The 15,868-nt window shown below is 39.8% G+C and overlaps 1 protein-coding gene and 1 long non-coding RNA gene across 5 annotated transcripts in view; one reads left to right on the top strand and one right to left on the bottom strand.

The window, feature by feature from the left end:
* Nucleotides 1–13,855, top strand: part of LOC132206365 (uncharacterized) — a 53,887-nt gene extending 40,032 nt beyond the window's left edge. The window contains exons 3-4 of one of the 2 annotated variants that reach the window (XR_009443010.1): nt 11,262–11,526; nt 13,411–13,855. This is a non-coding gene — a long non-coding RNA (uncharacterized LOC132206365). Of the gene's footprint in view, nt 1–1,918; nt 3,438–11,261; nt 11,527–13,410 lie in introns of those variants that run through there. The other variant, XR_009443008.1, reaches the window with a different exon arrangement.
* LOC125467547 (zinc metalloproteinase-disintegrin-like lachestatin-2) overlaps nt 1–15,031 on the bottom strand; it is a 45,959-nt gene extending 30,928 nt beyond the window's left edge. For 2 of the 3 annotated variants that reach the window (XM_048563560.2, XM_048563561.2), the window contains exons 1-10: nt 14,923–15,031; nt 14,296–14,405; nt 8,404–8,480; nt 5,528–5,606; nt 5,356–5,432; nt 3,714–3,897; nt 3,507–3,572; nt 2,614–2,682; nt 1,881–2,050; nt 596–677 (exon numbers count right to left, since the gene is read on the bottom strand). In XM_048563560.2, the coding sequence (XP_048419517.1) occupies nt 596–677; nt 1,881–2,050; nt 2,614–2,682; nt 3,507–3,572; nt 3,714–3,897; nt 5,356–5,432; nt 5,528–5,606; nt 8,404–8,480; nt 14,296–14,405; nt 14,923–14,974 (966 nt within the window). In that variant the 5' untranslated portion in view covers nt 14,975–15,031. Of the gene's footprint in view, nt 1–595; nt 678–1,880; nt 2,051–2,613; nt 2,683–3,506; nt 3,573–3,713; nt 3,898–5,355; nt 5,433–5,527; nt 5,607–6,937; nt 7,156–8,403; nt 8,481–14,295; nt 14,406–14,922 lie in introns of those variants that run through there. The other variant, XM_059640335.1, reaches the window with a different exon arrangement.
* Nucleotides 15,032–15,868: the final 837 nt, after the last annotated feature.

Here is a 15,868-nt window from a genome sequence, read left to right as displayed (position 1 = left end):
CAGATCATCCCATCAGCTAACTTGTCACCTTTCATCACTGCAATCATAAAAAAGGTTTATTAAAAAAATTGTCATAGTTCCAATGGACCACAGGGTTACTTTCTCATTAGAGAGAGACAACTAGTGATGGTTTGATCTACGGATCACCACACACCTCGGGCTGCAGGAGAGGTTGAGAAAAAGACAGTCCTTGGACTCATACTGTTAGCATTACCCAATGTCCACAAACCAACAGTCCAGACAACTGAGCTAACTGATCCCTAATCATAAATTCTGTTGCTTAGGCAGTCATATAAATCCACTTAAGTGACTTTCATTCCTTTGGTTGGGCTATTGGAAGAAGAATGATGAAGCTGAGGAGATTCACAGATTGGAAGTGAAAAACTAGCATCTCCGAATTTAACAGATTTGATTGTTTCTCCTATTCGTTGCTGGCACCAATAATAATGCAACTACGTGCATACCTGTTGAAAGCTGTAGGTGTTTTATTAAATTCAAATGTTGTGTGATTCTATAAATTATGCAGTTAATTTACAATTTTTGAAAATGTGGGTTTTTTTTTGTAATTGTACAGAGTGCCATGAAGATATCTCACCTCATTCACACCACCAGACTGATAGGAGCACATGGCAGACTTTGTTGCCAATCCAACAGTTGTTCCTTCAAAACCTATTCCACTGAAAAGATAGTTATTTAACAGTCAACTTGAAATTTCTCTTGAAAACATTAATGGCATTATGATAATGACAGTTATTTTTGATCACACAAAAGAAACTTCTGACATTTCTTGAAACATGGGAAAAGGTTTAGCGGGATATGGGTGAAGTGCAGGCAAATGGGGCTATTTCAGCTTAGGAAATCTGGCCAGCGTAGTTGAGTTGGGCCGAATGGCCTCTTTCTGCGCTGTATGACCAATTGCTAGCTCAGCACTGGCTTAACACTAAAGTCACAGAACCCTTCAGTACATATGCGCAATTTGAAACCAATGGTTGTTTATGCTAAATCAATGTTAGGCCATGACTATTTTATAATCTGTTGTCTTTGGAGGTGGGCAAAACTGCACTCATTACCCATTCTTTGTAGTCCTTGCTCCTGTTGCAGTGCTTGTGGTAACGCTGCTCCTACAATGATACTAGCAAGGGAATTCTAGAATATTAGCTGGCAATGAAAAAAGGGTTGGAGACGGGTGTCCAAATCAGGATGGTGTCTTGGGCAAGAAATGGAGTGATAATGTTCCTGTGACGTGCATGTTTTTTCATTCTCAAGTGAACGAGCGTGTTGTTGAAATTAATTTGAGTTACTGCTTTTCAACCCATTGAACAAACATAATGGAAAAGTGTATAATGAACCTGATGAAGGGGTGCCAATGAAATGAACAGCCTTATCTTAGAATGCATCAAGATTCTTGAAGGTCAAGGAGCTGCACCTATCCAAATTACAGCTTCCTATCCCAACAACTTCAGCCTTCTAGATTGCAATTGACTTTGAGTCATGATGCATACCATTTTATTTGAAATTCTCAACGAACAGGCTCCTGGTACCATGATGGGGGCATGAGGAGGGCTGCATTCATTGATGAAGCAATCAACAAAAGTTGGACAGAAGACACTTCCTTATTCTCTTAGAATATTATTCAGGTATGACATGAAAAAACATCTGGTGCTTAAAGAGTTATAATTTGCAGTCTAATTAAATCACATGGAAATAGTCAAAGACGCAACAAGTTCCTTAAAGGATCTCAGTACAATCCCTTCTGCAAAAAAAAAATTAGTCTAACTTTTAGACCAAGCAGCTAGAAACATTGTTCTTATGCACAATTAACTGTTCAGATACTAATGACTATTGCTTTTGGATTGGTGTGTATTTTTAAACCTACATACGTGACAAATTGTGCATTATCATGCCTCTTCTTGAACAGGAGCTCCTTTTGACGCCATTTGAGAAAGTTATCCAGCGTGATATCAGGATTTGAGCTGACAGCAATTTTGTCCGAATACGTCCACACTTCCAATCCGACCAGTGCTACACGGATATTCAATGATCTGTACAACTAACAAAGCGTGAAAAACAAAATGTGAACCACAAACTAAGAGAAAAAAATTACGCATTTTTTTAAAAAAAGTGTTCTAAACAAAATGCTTGGAGTGGCAATCATTTCACAGAGTTCAAACATTATAATCGAATTCACATTAATTACTGCTGCCAAAAGAATTTCATTGATCGTTTCCTATCCTTGTCAGAGCAAATGTCCAACTTTACCTTTGACTAGTCTTTTTGCCATTTATCTATTTATAAGTGCTCGTCTTTGTGACATTTAACATATTTTGATATTAACCTACGTTCTCGTCATCTTTAAAATGGTTTTGCAAGTTCCAGTGACGAGTGCCACTGACTTTTTTGTTTATTTGGAGGCGGTCAGAGCAAGTGCATATTTTATTTTGCTACCGATGTTCCCTTGAAGCTGTGCAGCCACTCAGTCTGTGTATGCCAATCAGCACGTGGATGCATTGACCTCTAGTTCCAGAGGCTTATATACCACAAGGTACTCAGATCTGTGCAACAGCAGGAAAAATGCAAGGCAAAGTAGCTTGCCACATCTTGGAAATTTATTACCTTGTCTACATGATTCACTACTTCCATCATACGCTGTCGTATTGTTAGGAGGTGTCGGAACTTTTTATACTGAAATAGAAAAAAGTAGCGTGATCTCAATTGACTTTAAACCAGAAAGTTACCTAAAAGAGAAGTGAAAACACCATGTTCCCTTGATACAAAAATAAAATCACTGCATTAATCTATCACTGTTCAGTCTCAACTTGATTCTCCCTTCTTCTCATTATTTAATTCAAAAATTTACAGGCATGACTGACGTGTCCGTGGCTTCAAACTTGGATGGTGTCTGCCGCTACTTATAGTAAGACAGGCTTCACACTGAGCAGGAACAGGACAAATTGAGTCTGTCTTAAAGGAACACATTTAATTCACCACAATTATACTCTTCAACAATACAGTAGAGCACTTATGATGCAGTGGTAATGTCCTTTACTCTGAGGCAGGAGGCCTGGATTCAAGTCTTACCTGCTTCAGGAATGTGTAACAACATCCCTGAATAGATTAGAAAATCTCAACAATTTAGTGACAAGGAGTTCATATAAAAGCAGGATAGTAGGAAGCCAACCAACCCTATGACTCTAATGATGTGCTTCAGAATTGTGAAAAAAAATCACATTAATCATTTTCAAAATAGCTTGAAAAATTTATAACTAGTTGCTCAACTGCATAAAGTTTCAAGCTCCTGAGTGATATTGATGAACGTGAGTCAATGTATCCTGTAAAAATACAATACAATGTTAAAGCTGTTCAAAAACGGTGTCTGAATGATCATTTGGAAACATATCTGTTCTTTGAAATCAGATGCTGAAAGATTTTGCAAGTTAGTAAATATATAGAATCCCACAGCATAAAACTCAAGGCAATTTGTAAAAAGTATCTTATTTAAGACTTACCTCCGTATTGTCAACAACTAAGTAAAGTTCCACATATCGAGTGCTTTGTGAAGCCTTTGCAGATCTCTGAAGAAAAAGAAGAGAATCAGGGAATCTGAATGCAGGTAATAATGCGGAATGCTAACTTTTTTTTACATTTATCTGAATGTTTTGCTCATCAACCTAAAAGTATTACAAACATGCACATAGTTCACAGGAATGGTATACCCTGCCAAGAGGTTGGTAAAGTGCTGCCATTTTAGGTCCATGGTCATAAAGTGTCAAGTTGCGTGTGCTGCATGATCCCCGTTTCACTCTTAGGTGCTCCTGTCTGTACAAAGCATGTTGCCCAGTTTGACTTCTTTCCAACGGTTCAATGAGGTAGATGTTACTCCCAGCCATAAGCGCACCCCTAGAAAGCAACGTTAATAAGAATACTGATCCCAACTCCATGAATGCTTACTCCAGTTTATAAAGAATGTTCAAATGTCACAAAAGTTAGAGAGGGGAGGGAAAGTCCAGGAGGAACACATTTTATTAAAACACTTCTCTTCATGGAATTAGAACTTTTGTTTTTTTTGGGGGGGGGATGGAAAATTGAGATACTTTGTCTTCCTGACCTAAAAGGCACATGGGAATGTCAGCACTGAAACAGCACCCTGCCAGGAGCACAGAACAATGTCAAATTGCTCCAATAGATTGTTCTGTTTGACCGTGGGAAACTGATCTACAACTGCCATGAAAATTTATCAGCATGACTGCAGAGTTCACCTGGGTCTGCAGTTGCTAACCAGAGGATTCAAGGCAACTGGCAAAAGAATCAACAGGGAGACCAGGAGAATTATTTTTAATGCAACTGCTTATAATCTGCAATGATGGGCTGAATGTCCTCCTTTAACATGATTCTATGAAATTATCATTTTCTTAAGCAATAGAGACACAGTAAATGCTTCCTCACTAAGAGTTTTGTTGCTGTTTGAAACGTTAGAATTTGTATTAGTTTTGCGAGCAGTTTTCTGACAAAAGTGATATTTTGTATAGTATATTTCAAATAGAAAAACAACATTTTACACAGACATTAATTGTTTAAAACCATTTTCTGGATCCCCTCATCTAGTTATAATGCTTAACACAAGATCATTTGCAAGTCTTCCTCGGCACAGCTTAAATCCAAATGAATGATATTTCTTATTTTTGGTGGGTACAAATGAATTCTTATCATTTCACCATCTTTCTCGATCAGTTTTATCGTTCAATCTGCTGCTTTCTGAATGAATACTTCTTTTTAGACAATTTCTATTGTTCACTGTGAATCCATGTTGGCAAACATCCATAAACTGGCAGTAATTTCCTTGTGCCAGTGTACTGTACCTTGTACAGACTGATCCATTACTCCCTGTATCTTCATCCATCGTGTCACTACTGTAAATCAGAGGCTGTTAAAGCTACAGTAATTTCCAGTTATTTTTTTAAAAACAGGCCATTTTATTCTTTAACCCAATGCTTCCCTATCCACGTGCAAGTGTCACTATACCTACACTGATTGTAATTTAATTGTCTCCGAGTGGTATGGTTACAAAGTTATTAACTAAATTCACCTTCAGCTGTTGGAAGTGGGCTTAGCCTGTTTCCAAGGTGGAGCTTCTGAATGTTTGGATCTCCATCTGGAGACAGGGGACACCCTTTTAACTAGCTTACTCAAGTGGGCCCTAATCTCAGCTTTCCATTTCTATTGTTTTAAAAGCAGTAAAGGAAACCACTGAAAAGCTAAGCAAGTCTTCTGGTGTAAGTTGGGTTCCTAGAGGAAACAGCAGTAGGATAATTACCAATAAAAAAGGCAGCTTCAAGTACTAAGACTATTACTACATACCTGAGTCCAGTACAGGTGCTGATACTGACAGAGGAATCACTGATGCCTTCAATAACACCATGGTAATTACAATGATTCTATGATAAACCACACAGTTGCAAATTGAAATGTTGACAAAAATTATAAAATAGTACAATAAATGTCAAATGATCAGTGCAATTAAATGGAATACCAGTGATTGTGGCGTGGCTACCACTTCAGTTCCATTTTCCAAGTAATGGGTTTCAGAATAATGATCGACCAGAAGACCCCTGTTAAAGCACAAAATAAGTGAGCTGGAGCTTAAGGAGTTTCAATAAGAGTAACAGTTGCAGGGGCTCTCTACAATCAAGTGTCCTCACCATTTTGAAATTAGCCTCATTAGATTGACTTCTGTTCTAACTCATTCTGTGCAATTCCTACTTTCTCCCTGCTTAACTTTGCCTAATCATCAGCTCTTCATCCATTCCTTCTACTCCCACAATAGCTTCACACTTAGAAGTATCCTATAATACAGGTGCTGGGCATTCACCTAGTTATATTAAAATGAAGAAAGCCAAGTGCAACCAGATCGGTTTAAACAGACAAGTGAAGAATGCCAAAGACACAAGAGATCTTCAATTAAAGTTTTAAAGGTTTCATTCATTGTTCATCAGAATTTGATTAGAAGTGTGCTTAGGACTGCCATCTAAATATAGATGCTGCTGGCCATCTGATCTGGTTAAAAAGAACTGTAATGAATTGTAATTCAGCACAAACAGTTTAGCAGGAGTAATGTTTACTGAATCATTAGGAGGACCATAGAAATTGCAGTGTAGCCTTCAGCAATCACTGGCATGGGTAATGGTCCACAGAGCAATCTTATTTACACTTTCTAGGATACTACTTTAAGAATGTTTATTACATTTCACCACTCTTCAACTTTACACATTTATTGCTAATTAGTTTTGTATTTCCTTTGCCACAACAACTTGGATTTACATAGTGCCTTTAAAAGTAAAAAAAATGACTCAAGGACTTTAGACACAAAAGTGAACTGAGCTAGAAAAGGTGTGACGAAAAGGTCAGGCAAAGACATGGGTTTTAAATAATGTCTTAAAAAGGAGGAAAGAGCAGTGTTAAGGGAATTCCAGAATGTGGAGTCTGAGCAGCCCTAGGCACTGAAATGTGGGAGTGAGAGATTTGAGATTCAAAAGGAATGGGATGTTCTGAGGGGGACAGTGGAGGTGGTTAGGGTCAGAGAATAATGGTGCCATTGAATGAATTTAAATTTGGAAGTTAGAGGATCAGAGGTCAATACCATTCAGCATGAACTGGGGCAATAATTGGTGTAGTTTGAGATGAATAGTTCACTGTGAGCTGAGGATTAGGAGCTGCTCTGGATGATTGTGAAATTGAAGAATTGCTGCTGATGGATTAATGGGAAGAATAGAGGTGAGAAATCTGATCAAGGTGGAATTAGGTGGCCTTAGTGGAGAGCTACAGGTCAGGAACCTCACATGAGAATCAAATAAGACACTGAGGTTATGAAAACAGAGTCTGGTTGAATTAGGAGATCATAAAGCATGAGCGAGTCTGCAGCAATGGTATGGAAATTCCGTACTGTTTCTGGTAGCCAAAGGTTTGATGTTCCAAATGTTTAGAAGAAAACTCCCAGCCCTCCAAGATCACATGTCAAACAAATAGTCTCATAATAAAAATTATGTAGAGCGGCAGGGAGAACTGGCAGTCTTCTTTTCTTCCCATGCTCCCAATAAGTGTCCACATCCACCATGCTTAGTGGCCCATTCAATCATTCCGCTCTATTTGTTTATCTCCAGCAGGTGTCTTTACACGAGTCTCAGTATTATTTTCCCAAACTTTTACTGTCACGGTTCTGCATGGTTTTTCTACGAGATATAAACAGTTAATATAGTTATCTTAAGTTCCTCTGTCTGCATTAAGGAGAAATGTTTGGACTAGCTATGTTAATGCTTCAGTGCACTAGCCTCAGAACTCTATTTCATTCTGCCATCCACATTAAGTTTGTGACCGCATTTCCTGCTTTATTTTAAACTGCCTTCCTTTTCAATACTGTTATCTCTGAAAAACAATGCAGACAATCAAAGTCTTAGGTAACATGTTGCACCCTTCCCTCATTTATAAAGTCTGTCAAAAAATACAGACTTCAAGAAATAGTCACACAGAGTAGGTCAGAAAATTACGAACATGGCACATAAGTTTCAACAATCAGCTTTCCTTTGGCACCCTTCTTTCTCCTCAAGGTGCAGTGATAAGCATGTACTATAGAGAGCTGCTGTTTACCTCTGATACCATCCATGCTTTAGAATGGACTTTATTTTAAACTCTAACCATAAATATGTATTTCATTCATGCAACATATCCTTTAATTAGAACAGTGGTTTACACTGACAAATATCTGTTTCCAATAACAGAGCTTACTTCGAGTTATTAGAATGAGAAGGGGACTAGTTTATTTTAAAATTGATTTTCAATTCAAACTTGTTCTGAGCCACATTTTTGTGACTAAACAGCAGAACAATTCATTCATGCTGGTTGACAGGAGTGAACAGAAAATACAAGTGAAAAAATTGATGAAAAACTCTGAAGAGGAGTCATCTGGTGTGGAAACATTAGCTTGCTCTATGTCAATGAATGCTGCCTGACCTGTTGTGAATTCCAGTACTTTTTGTTATCAGTGAAAAATTAATGTCAACTATTTGTATTGCAGGACTCAAAAACAGGATGGAGGGTTGGGGGGGGGGGGGGGGGGGTTGGTGGTTAGTTTGTTCATAAAAGCAGTAGAGTCACGACCAGCACATGATGAACACCACTGTGCAGACGTCTCAATTTTGCTTAAAAAGTTGCAGTGATGAATTAACCAGTGTGACTGTGCATCAGCCCACTCCTCGATACAACCAGTTATCTATGGCTTACAAAGCAATGGCACTGACTTCTAAACAGCAATGTAAGCAAAGTATCTTTATATTAAAATAACCCTACTCTGCAAATGGCTTAAAAGAAAGCAGCACATGCTGCGATGTTGTCAAAGAGAGAAGTCAATCTTACCCATTCTTTTCAAGATGAACATAGACTTCTTTTCCTTCCAGATTTATAGAATAGGTCACTTTTTCAGGATGGACAATCTGAATAAATGTAGGAAGAAATGAAACAACATCATTCTGAAAATCAGGATCATTGTTGCTGTGTAATGTTACACAAGTGAGTAACAATCAACGTTTGAAGCAGCAACTTTATGACATACCTCTTCTGTTCGACTCATTGAATCAAGGACTATATCCAGCAACTACAGACATATATCCCAAATACTTCAAGAGTTTTATAACATGCGCTGTACTGTTCTATGTTCTGCAAACAATTATAGTTATTTATAAATAATCTGGACCACTGTCATTGCCAGGTTTCTCTTTCAAAAAAAAAGGTTAAAGAACAAACTACTGACAACTTGGTGGAATTTTATGTACGTTTTCATCTGGACTATTTTGCAACTAACATCAGGCATGAATAAACTCCACAGGCCTTATCCAAAGAGCCCAGGAATACAGCAATATATATTCATAACAGTTTGCAACATTCGATGTCTAGGCTTGGCAGTAGCATTCTTAATTTGGAAGAAGCAAAAAAAGAGTGAGGCCCCTGTTAGAGATTCACAGAAATGGTGACACTTGAGAGCAGTGCTGAAGAAATGCTGCATTTTCAAATATATTACAGAACGGATTTGTAATGGATATCAGTTTCCAAATGAAACGTTGTGACTTTTTGCATGGGATTCTCTGTTCCAGATGAATTGCACTATTTAGTAGAATTTTGCCCCTAGTGTGTTGAATATGCCTACATGTTGGTTTGTCACTTGATATCAATGTAGCAATCCCATATTGATCCTGATGCTGCTCCAAATGGACTGTCATTGAATCAATTGTGCATTGAACATTTTTAAAACCTCACCTCTGCTTTCAAAAATCACAAACCGAGAGGCTTGGATTAAATCTGCAGTAACTGTGGAATAGAATGGGGGCAACGAAAGTGATTAGATTGCACCAGGGAGAGCTAGCATGGATTCAATAGACTGAGTTGCCTCCTTCGGCACAAAAATATTGAATAAAAACAAGTGTGCCATCTTTCTGATGGCAGACTGCTCAGTCCTAATTATTCATTCTCAGGATGTGGGCACTACTGTCAAGTCTGGTATTTATTACCCAACCCTAGCTACTTGCAGTAGCTTGACATAAATCAAGCAGTTTGCTCGGTCTTTTCACATATCAGTTAAAAGTCAGCCACGTGGAGTTACGTAGGCCAGGTGAGCTGGTAGGCCTCCTTTCCCAGGGGAGGAATGTGAGCCAGTTGGGCTTTTTATCCAAACAAAAAAAATCTTCACAGTTACTTTTACAGATGTGTGGGGCTTTTGTTGAAACTGAATTTGGTTCTTAAACTCAAAGTTTGGCATCTCCAGTCCAGGATATCCGATCATCCGTTCAGCCAAAAGGTTCTGCTGCTCTCTCCAGTGACTGTGAAGATCCTACAGCCTTATTTTGAAGCAAAGTAGGAAAGTTTTCCCACTGTACCATACTGTCCAATACGTCTGCCATGCCTCAAGTGGCGGTGATGGCCTGACACTAGATTATTCGTCCAGAGACCCAGGTAATGTTCTGGGGACGTGTGTTCAAATCCTGCCACAGCAGATGAAACTATGGCCCAATAAAAGTCTGGAAGTAAGACTCTAAATGATGACCATGAAACTGATGCTACTTTTCAGAAGGGAAAAAAAACCCATCTGATTCAGTAACATCCTTTAGGGATGAAAGCTGCTGTCCTTATCTGGTCTGACTATTAACTGCCTCAGGTCAGTTAGGGATGGGCAAACAATGCTAACCTAGCCAATCATGCCCACATCCAAAAAAAAACAAAATCTAACCTGACAAATTACCCCACAAACAGCAACAGACATTGCTGGAAAATGGTCAGGTCTGGCAGCATCAATGGAGAGAAAGCCAACTTGAACGTTCTTCAGACCAGTTCTGAAGAAGGGTCAATAAAAATCAAAACATCTGCGGACATTGTAAATCAGGAACTGAAACAGAAGAAGTCGCTGGAAAAGCTCAGCAGGTCTGACAGTATCTGTTAATCAGAACCATCGGACCAGAAACGTTAGCTCTGATTTTTCCTGAGGTCGGGTCACTGGACTTGAAATATTAACACTATTTGATCCTGATTTCTAGCATTGAGTTTTTTTTTGGTTCTTTGTTTAGTATGCTACTATTTACTTGGTCATTTAATCAAATTTTACTCTATGTAGATTGGCTGCCATGTTTCATAAGACCATAACAAGTAGGAAAAGTGGCCATTCAGCCCCTTGAGCCCTGCTCCACCATTCAATAAGATCATGACTTATCCTACTGTGCCTCTACTTCTACTTTCTGACTGCCTCTCCCTAATCCCTGATAATCTTTGATCAAAAACCTCGAACTCAGCCTTGATTACATACAATTATATGCCCATAACGCAGGTGTTAACACTGTGACAGAACTTAATTAGTTGCTATAAGAGGCAGGTAATCACTCAAGGGGTGAAGAGGAAAATCCACACCATGCCCTTTACTGACTAACTTGCCAATCTGGCAAAACAAGCGATTCCTGGTTACTTCAAAACTTTAACAAAGCTCTTCCTAACCTTCATTATTCCAGCAAAAAGAATCTGTTTCTCCAATTACAAAGAACCTGAAGCTGAAATGACCATTCATATTGGTTTCTGCTTTACTCCTTCCTGTCCTAAATTTCTATCAACATTAAATAGCAACAACCAAACTGTCTTCCGGCATTTAAAATTGTGTGTGTGTATCTGGCCCCTAACATCCCTACCACTCCGTTTTAGAAATTTTAATATATGTGTTACATATTTCTATTTTTTAGAATCAAGAAAACACATGGTTTACTTCTTACAAAAGGTGAAGGAAGTTCATAACTCCAGCTTGCGCGCTGGGGAGAACCTGGTGTTGCTTCTCTCTGGGTGGGCTGGCTTTTCCTCATCGTGTAACACCAAGGCATTTGACACGACAGCAGTGGGATCTTCACTTGTGTCAGGGGTCTCCAGGGGAGACTGGCATCATCAACGGGAGGAACTGGCCAGTAACAGACTGAGCCATTCTTAGGATTATAGCTGGATCCAAGGCCATGGGTAAGTGATGAATGACAGAAAGATTTACTCTCAGTGGAAGACCCTCCACTCACCTACCTTTCTAATACTGCATCAAGTGCTTTTGGATAAGGTACACTTACCAAGCCCCGTCCCAGATGTCCCTGAAGCCTACGTGCCCCACCACCACATCCCCATGGGTTGAATTTTCATGCTCCCTATATGACCAGACTCCCATGTGCTGATGGGTTTACACCTGCAGTGGTTGAATTAGACCCTTCAGTGGGTTTTCCACAATCTTTACCATTATGGGCTTAATTATAGGGGAGATGGTGGGGGGGGGGGGGGGGGGGGGGGCACAGTCCTCAAGGTCACCATCCCAGCAGCCCCAATCTATCAATCACACCAGGGGCAGGAGGTCATAAGATTCCATTCCATTTTTCTGATATAGATTTGATCTCATTTATTGGTTTAGTATATATGAGTCTCTCCGCATTCTCGAGGATACATAGCCCCCTTTACAGGAAAGGCATTCTCCTGGTTTTAGCACCATTTGCAACTTCTGATTTTGTATTCTTGATACCAAGCTCCAGATAAAATTTTATATAATCAATATTGAAGGTACCCGCATTCAACTATGTAAGGCACCACTGTTTGCAGCCAAAGTATATTCATTAATCACTATTCTGTTTTGTTCCCTTTAGCAACATTCAAATTACTTCTAAAAGTCAGTCAATCACAGGTTGTGGGGATTGCTGGGAAAGTCCACGTTTACTGCCCATTCCTGATTGTTCATGAGAAAAAGTCATGAGCAGTCCCTGTGAAGGTATTTCTGTGGTGACATTCTTATTGTCGTTTGACTACGATAAAATGGTTTTTGAGGTGTTTGAGGATGGTAAAGAATTCAACCACTGTGCTAAGGGTCTGGAATCATAGAACAGACTGGATAAAGTTTTGAGATCTCCTTCACTATTAGTAAATCTGAGACATTTTATACAGTCACCATGACTTTCTATTCCAGATTGTTAACAAAACTAAAATTACCTTAATGTAATTCCCCAGTTGCCACGGTGAGATTCAAACAACTCTCCAGATCATCGATTAAGGTATCTCAGCTAATAGTACAGTAACAAATGCTCCAATGTGCTTTTAAATAACTTGATTTAGTTTACTCGCAAGCCTCAAACAGGACTGTATTACATTACTTTGATATAAAATGTGTCAGTTTTTATATATATTTGTTTATGGCATGTAGATGTCACTAACCAGGCCACTACTTATTGGGCAATTGGAAATGAGCAGAGGGCAGTTAAGAGTCAGACACATTGCTGTGGGTCTGGAGTCACATGTAGGCCAGACCAGGCAAGGGTGGTAGATTTCATCCCCAAAAGGGATAAAATGAACCAGATTTTTGTTTTATATAACAATCAACAGCTTTTTGTTGAATTAAAATCTTACCCTTGCTCATGATGGGAAACAATGAAATCCAGATTCCTAAAACATTAGCCCGAGGTGCTGGATTACCAGTCCAGTGACATTATCACTACACCACCCTTATCGTTTATAAATCTGTGTTGGCTGTCCTAAGTTAGTTTTACCAGGCGGTTATACATTTGGCCCTGTAAGATGGCTTCCCGAAGCTGATCCAATTCATTACAGATGTTGTCTGACAGGTCTACAGTTACACGTTGAACCCCCTTGTTAATAGGGCCATGTCACAGGACACTTTCCAAGCTTTAATGTCAAAACTTTAATATCCAAAATTATTGGAAAGATTGCCACCCAAGTCTCTACATTCTAATTTCCTTCCTTTTATCCTTCATCAAAGTAGCAGTGGTGCATTCAGGTTCCTGGTCCGCTTCCCTCGGATTTCTTGATTTCTTTTACTCTTTCTTTTCTCCACCCCCCCAACCCCCACTTTGAAAGCCCTATTCAGCATCTGCGACAAGGAAAGGCCTGGCCTCCCGAACATGTGCGGCACCGGCGACAACAGAGTCGGCTCCTCCCGGCGATCAGCGGTGGAAGAGGCAAACGCGGAGCTTGATAACAAAGTGTGAAGCTGGATGAACACAGGAGGCCAAGCACCATCTCAGGAGCTTGACCAGCTGGAGGCTGACCGAAGCTCCAGGCGAGGGCTAGACCCAGCGAGATCACACTTTAAAATCTCGCTTTCAGATCTGAACGTTTTTCTTTTTCTTTATTTCCACCTTTGATTTTTTAAAATTCCTGTTTTGTATTTTAAAGTGGCACCGTAGAATGGCGACTTTGTACACTTTTCACTGTACTCCTGTATTCATGCATTTGCAACAAAAAAATCTCATTCTACCACCAGGAATCAAAGGCCAGCTGCTTTCCATTTGGAATTCTTTGTTGGAGTTCCATGTACGAAATATTCACGTTTAGACACTAATGGTTTTTTTTCAGAATTCAACAGCAGTCAACTGCGTAACCCAGAAAGTGATACTGTCTAGATTATCATCGGGCGTACTCTGAGCAACTTTAGCTGCTCTGTTCTAAGCTCAGGACTCTCGGGGCCACAAACATGGAGATAAGCTAACATCACAAATCAAAGTTGAGGCCTTCCTGGCCAGAATGCCTTGGCTATTCAATACCTTAGCTGGCTGTCCCATATTTTCTTAGTTACCCATGCCATTACTTTACATCTGTCTCGCTTACATTGTCCCGTTTCAGATTGCTCCAGCCTGACTCTCTAGGCTGTACAGTCTCCCCTTAGTTGTATCCCAGTCAATTACAAAGTCACACACGTTTATAATAAAGCATGCCCTTAAGCGTATTGTATCATATCCCCACCTCTGATTGCGACTGATCTCTTTGAGTCAGGATGCTGTCCACTAAACGAGGCTTCACTATTTCATACTTCTCCACTCCAGGAAGTGGGTCAGACCCGGGAGAACGAGCAGCTGCAGAAAAAAAAATTAGCAATTGAGCGGGTTAGGAGCAACCACACATTATTATTTGCAGTTACACAATGAAACGTCTACTGCAGTACTATTAAAGTACAGAGTAAACAAATTATAACTCAATGGTAAATCAACCAGTATTTCTTTAACATTTGCGATTTGTGCGGATTATTGCGGATATATACTTCCCATTACACTCCATAAAACCAAAACGTTAGTGTGAAGTTCTAAAATCGAGTAGGTTTACGTCCCCTAATAAATCTAGTGATATTTAACGCGCTTCATTGATGAAAAAGCAGACATACCAATTGCAGATTTGGTTAAGAGATTGTTTCCAAAATAATTTGGCCAAGAATGCGTTCATTAGGACAAAAAAAAGGATTTACAATTGGGTTAAAAGGATGGAGTCAAAAGTTGGTTTCAGTACAAAAACTAAAAGGAGATACTTTAAAAAAAACGAAATTCCACTTATGTTGAATGTATCATACTCACAAATAATGTGAGAATTTGAACTTACCACATGTTGAGCATATGATCAATGAGACGAGAGTAACAGGAGCCCAGGGCATTCTGCTCTGAGACAGAGCTATCTCCTACTGAACTATCCCTGAGTGTGGATCACTCTGTTAGACCAAGACTGACTCATTGGCACAAGCCCCGCCTGGCTATCGGATTGCTCAAGATTAATCCAATCAATCGGCAGGACACCAATTAACCAGAAGTGGGTGGAGGCTAGAGTTGAAACTGACGTGGTTTCATTGTTGTTTTGGTTCGATCCATTCCTTGACCCTGTTTAGTGAGGTGGCAGTTCTGAAAGGTATGACTCTGACGGTGATGAAAGCCACTGCGGAAAGAGGTGCCTGGAGGTGGAGAGCGGACCCTGGAGAGGGAATGATTCTTTAAAGTTAGTAGTTTTGGGGTCAGGATGAGTCAGGAATGAAACACGCGAAGTGGGAGCCAGATCCACACCCATTCCTCCCCAAGCAGCAGTCCCAGTTTGGAGCAAGTTAAGAAATACGGACTTGCGTCTAATCCTGAGCAAACATTCGGGAAAGACTTTGAGTGCAGAACGATTAAAGTCACGCATTTGGCTCGCAGACCTGATTATCAGGACAGGAGTTACAGATCAGTTGAGTTTTATTTTCAAACGACTTGCCCCTCAGTGCTTTTCAATTTGAAAATAACACCTAGTCGATGATGAGAACATTTAACAAAAGTTGTTAGAAAATGCGCCTTCTGATGCTGAGAACAGGAAAGCATATAGGGACCCCATACCACATCACGCCCCGTGTTACTGAGAGCAGAGCAGTTTCCCCTAAATAGAAACAACTGTCTGGTGTGACTCTCATACCTCCTAGTGGATGGTCGGGGAACAATAAAGGGCAGCGGCCTGGAGGAGATTGTGTGTTTGCTGAGACAGCGTGAGGGCAAAAAATGAAATCAAATGACTTAAAGGAGTAGAA

Source organism: Stegostoma tigrinum, chromosome 37 (assembly GCF_030684315.1).
Source record: "Stegostoma tigrinum isolate sSteTig4 chromosome 37, sSteTig4.hap1, whole genome shotgun sequence".
NCBI classification, from domain to species: domain Eukaryota; kingdom Metazoa; phylum Chordata; class Chondrichthyes; order Orectolobiformes; family Stegostomatidae; genus Stegostoma; species Stegostoma tigrinum.
Note: the sequence above shows the minus strand (reverse complement) of the source record. Positions and strands in the feature narration are given on the sequence as shown.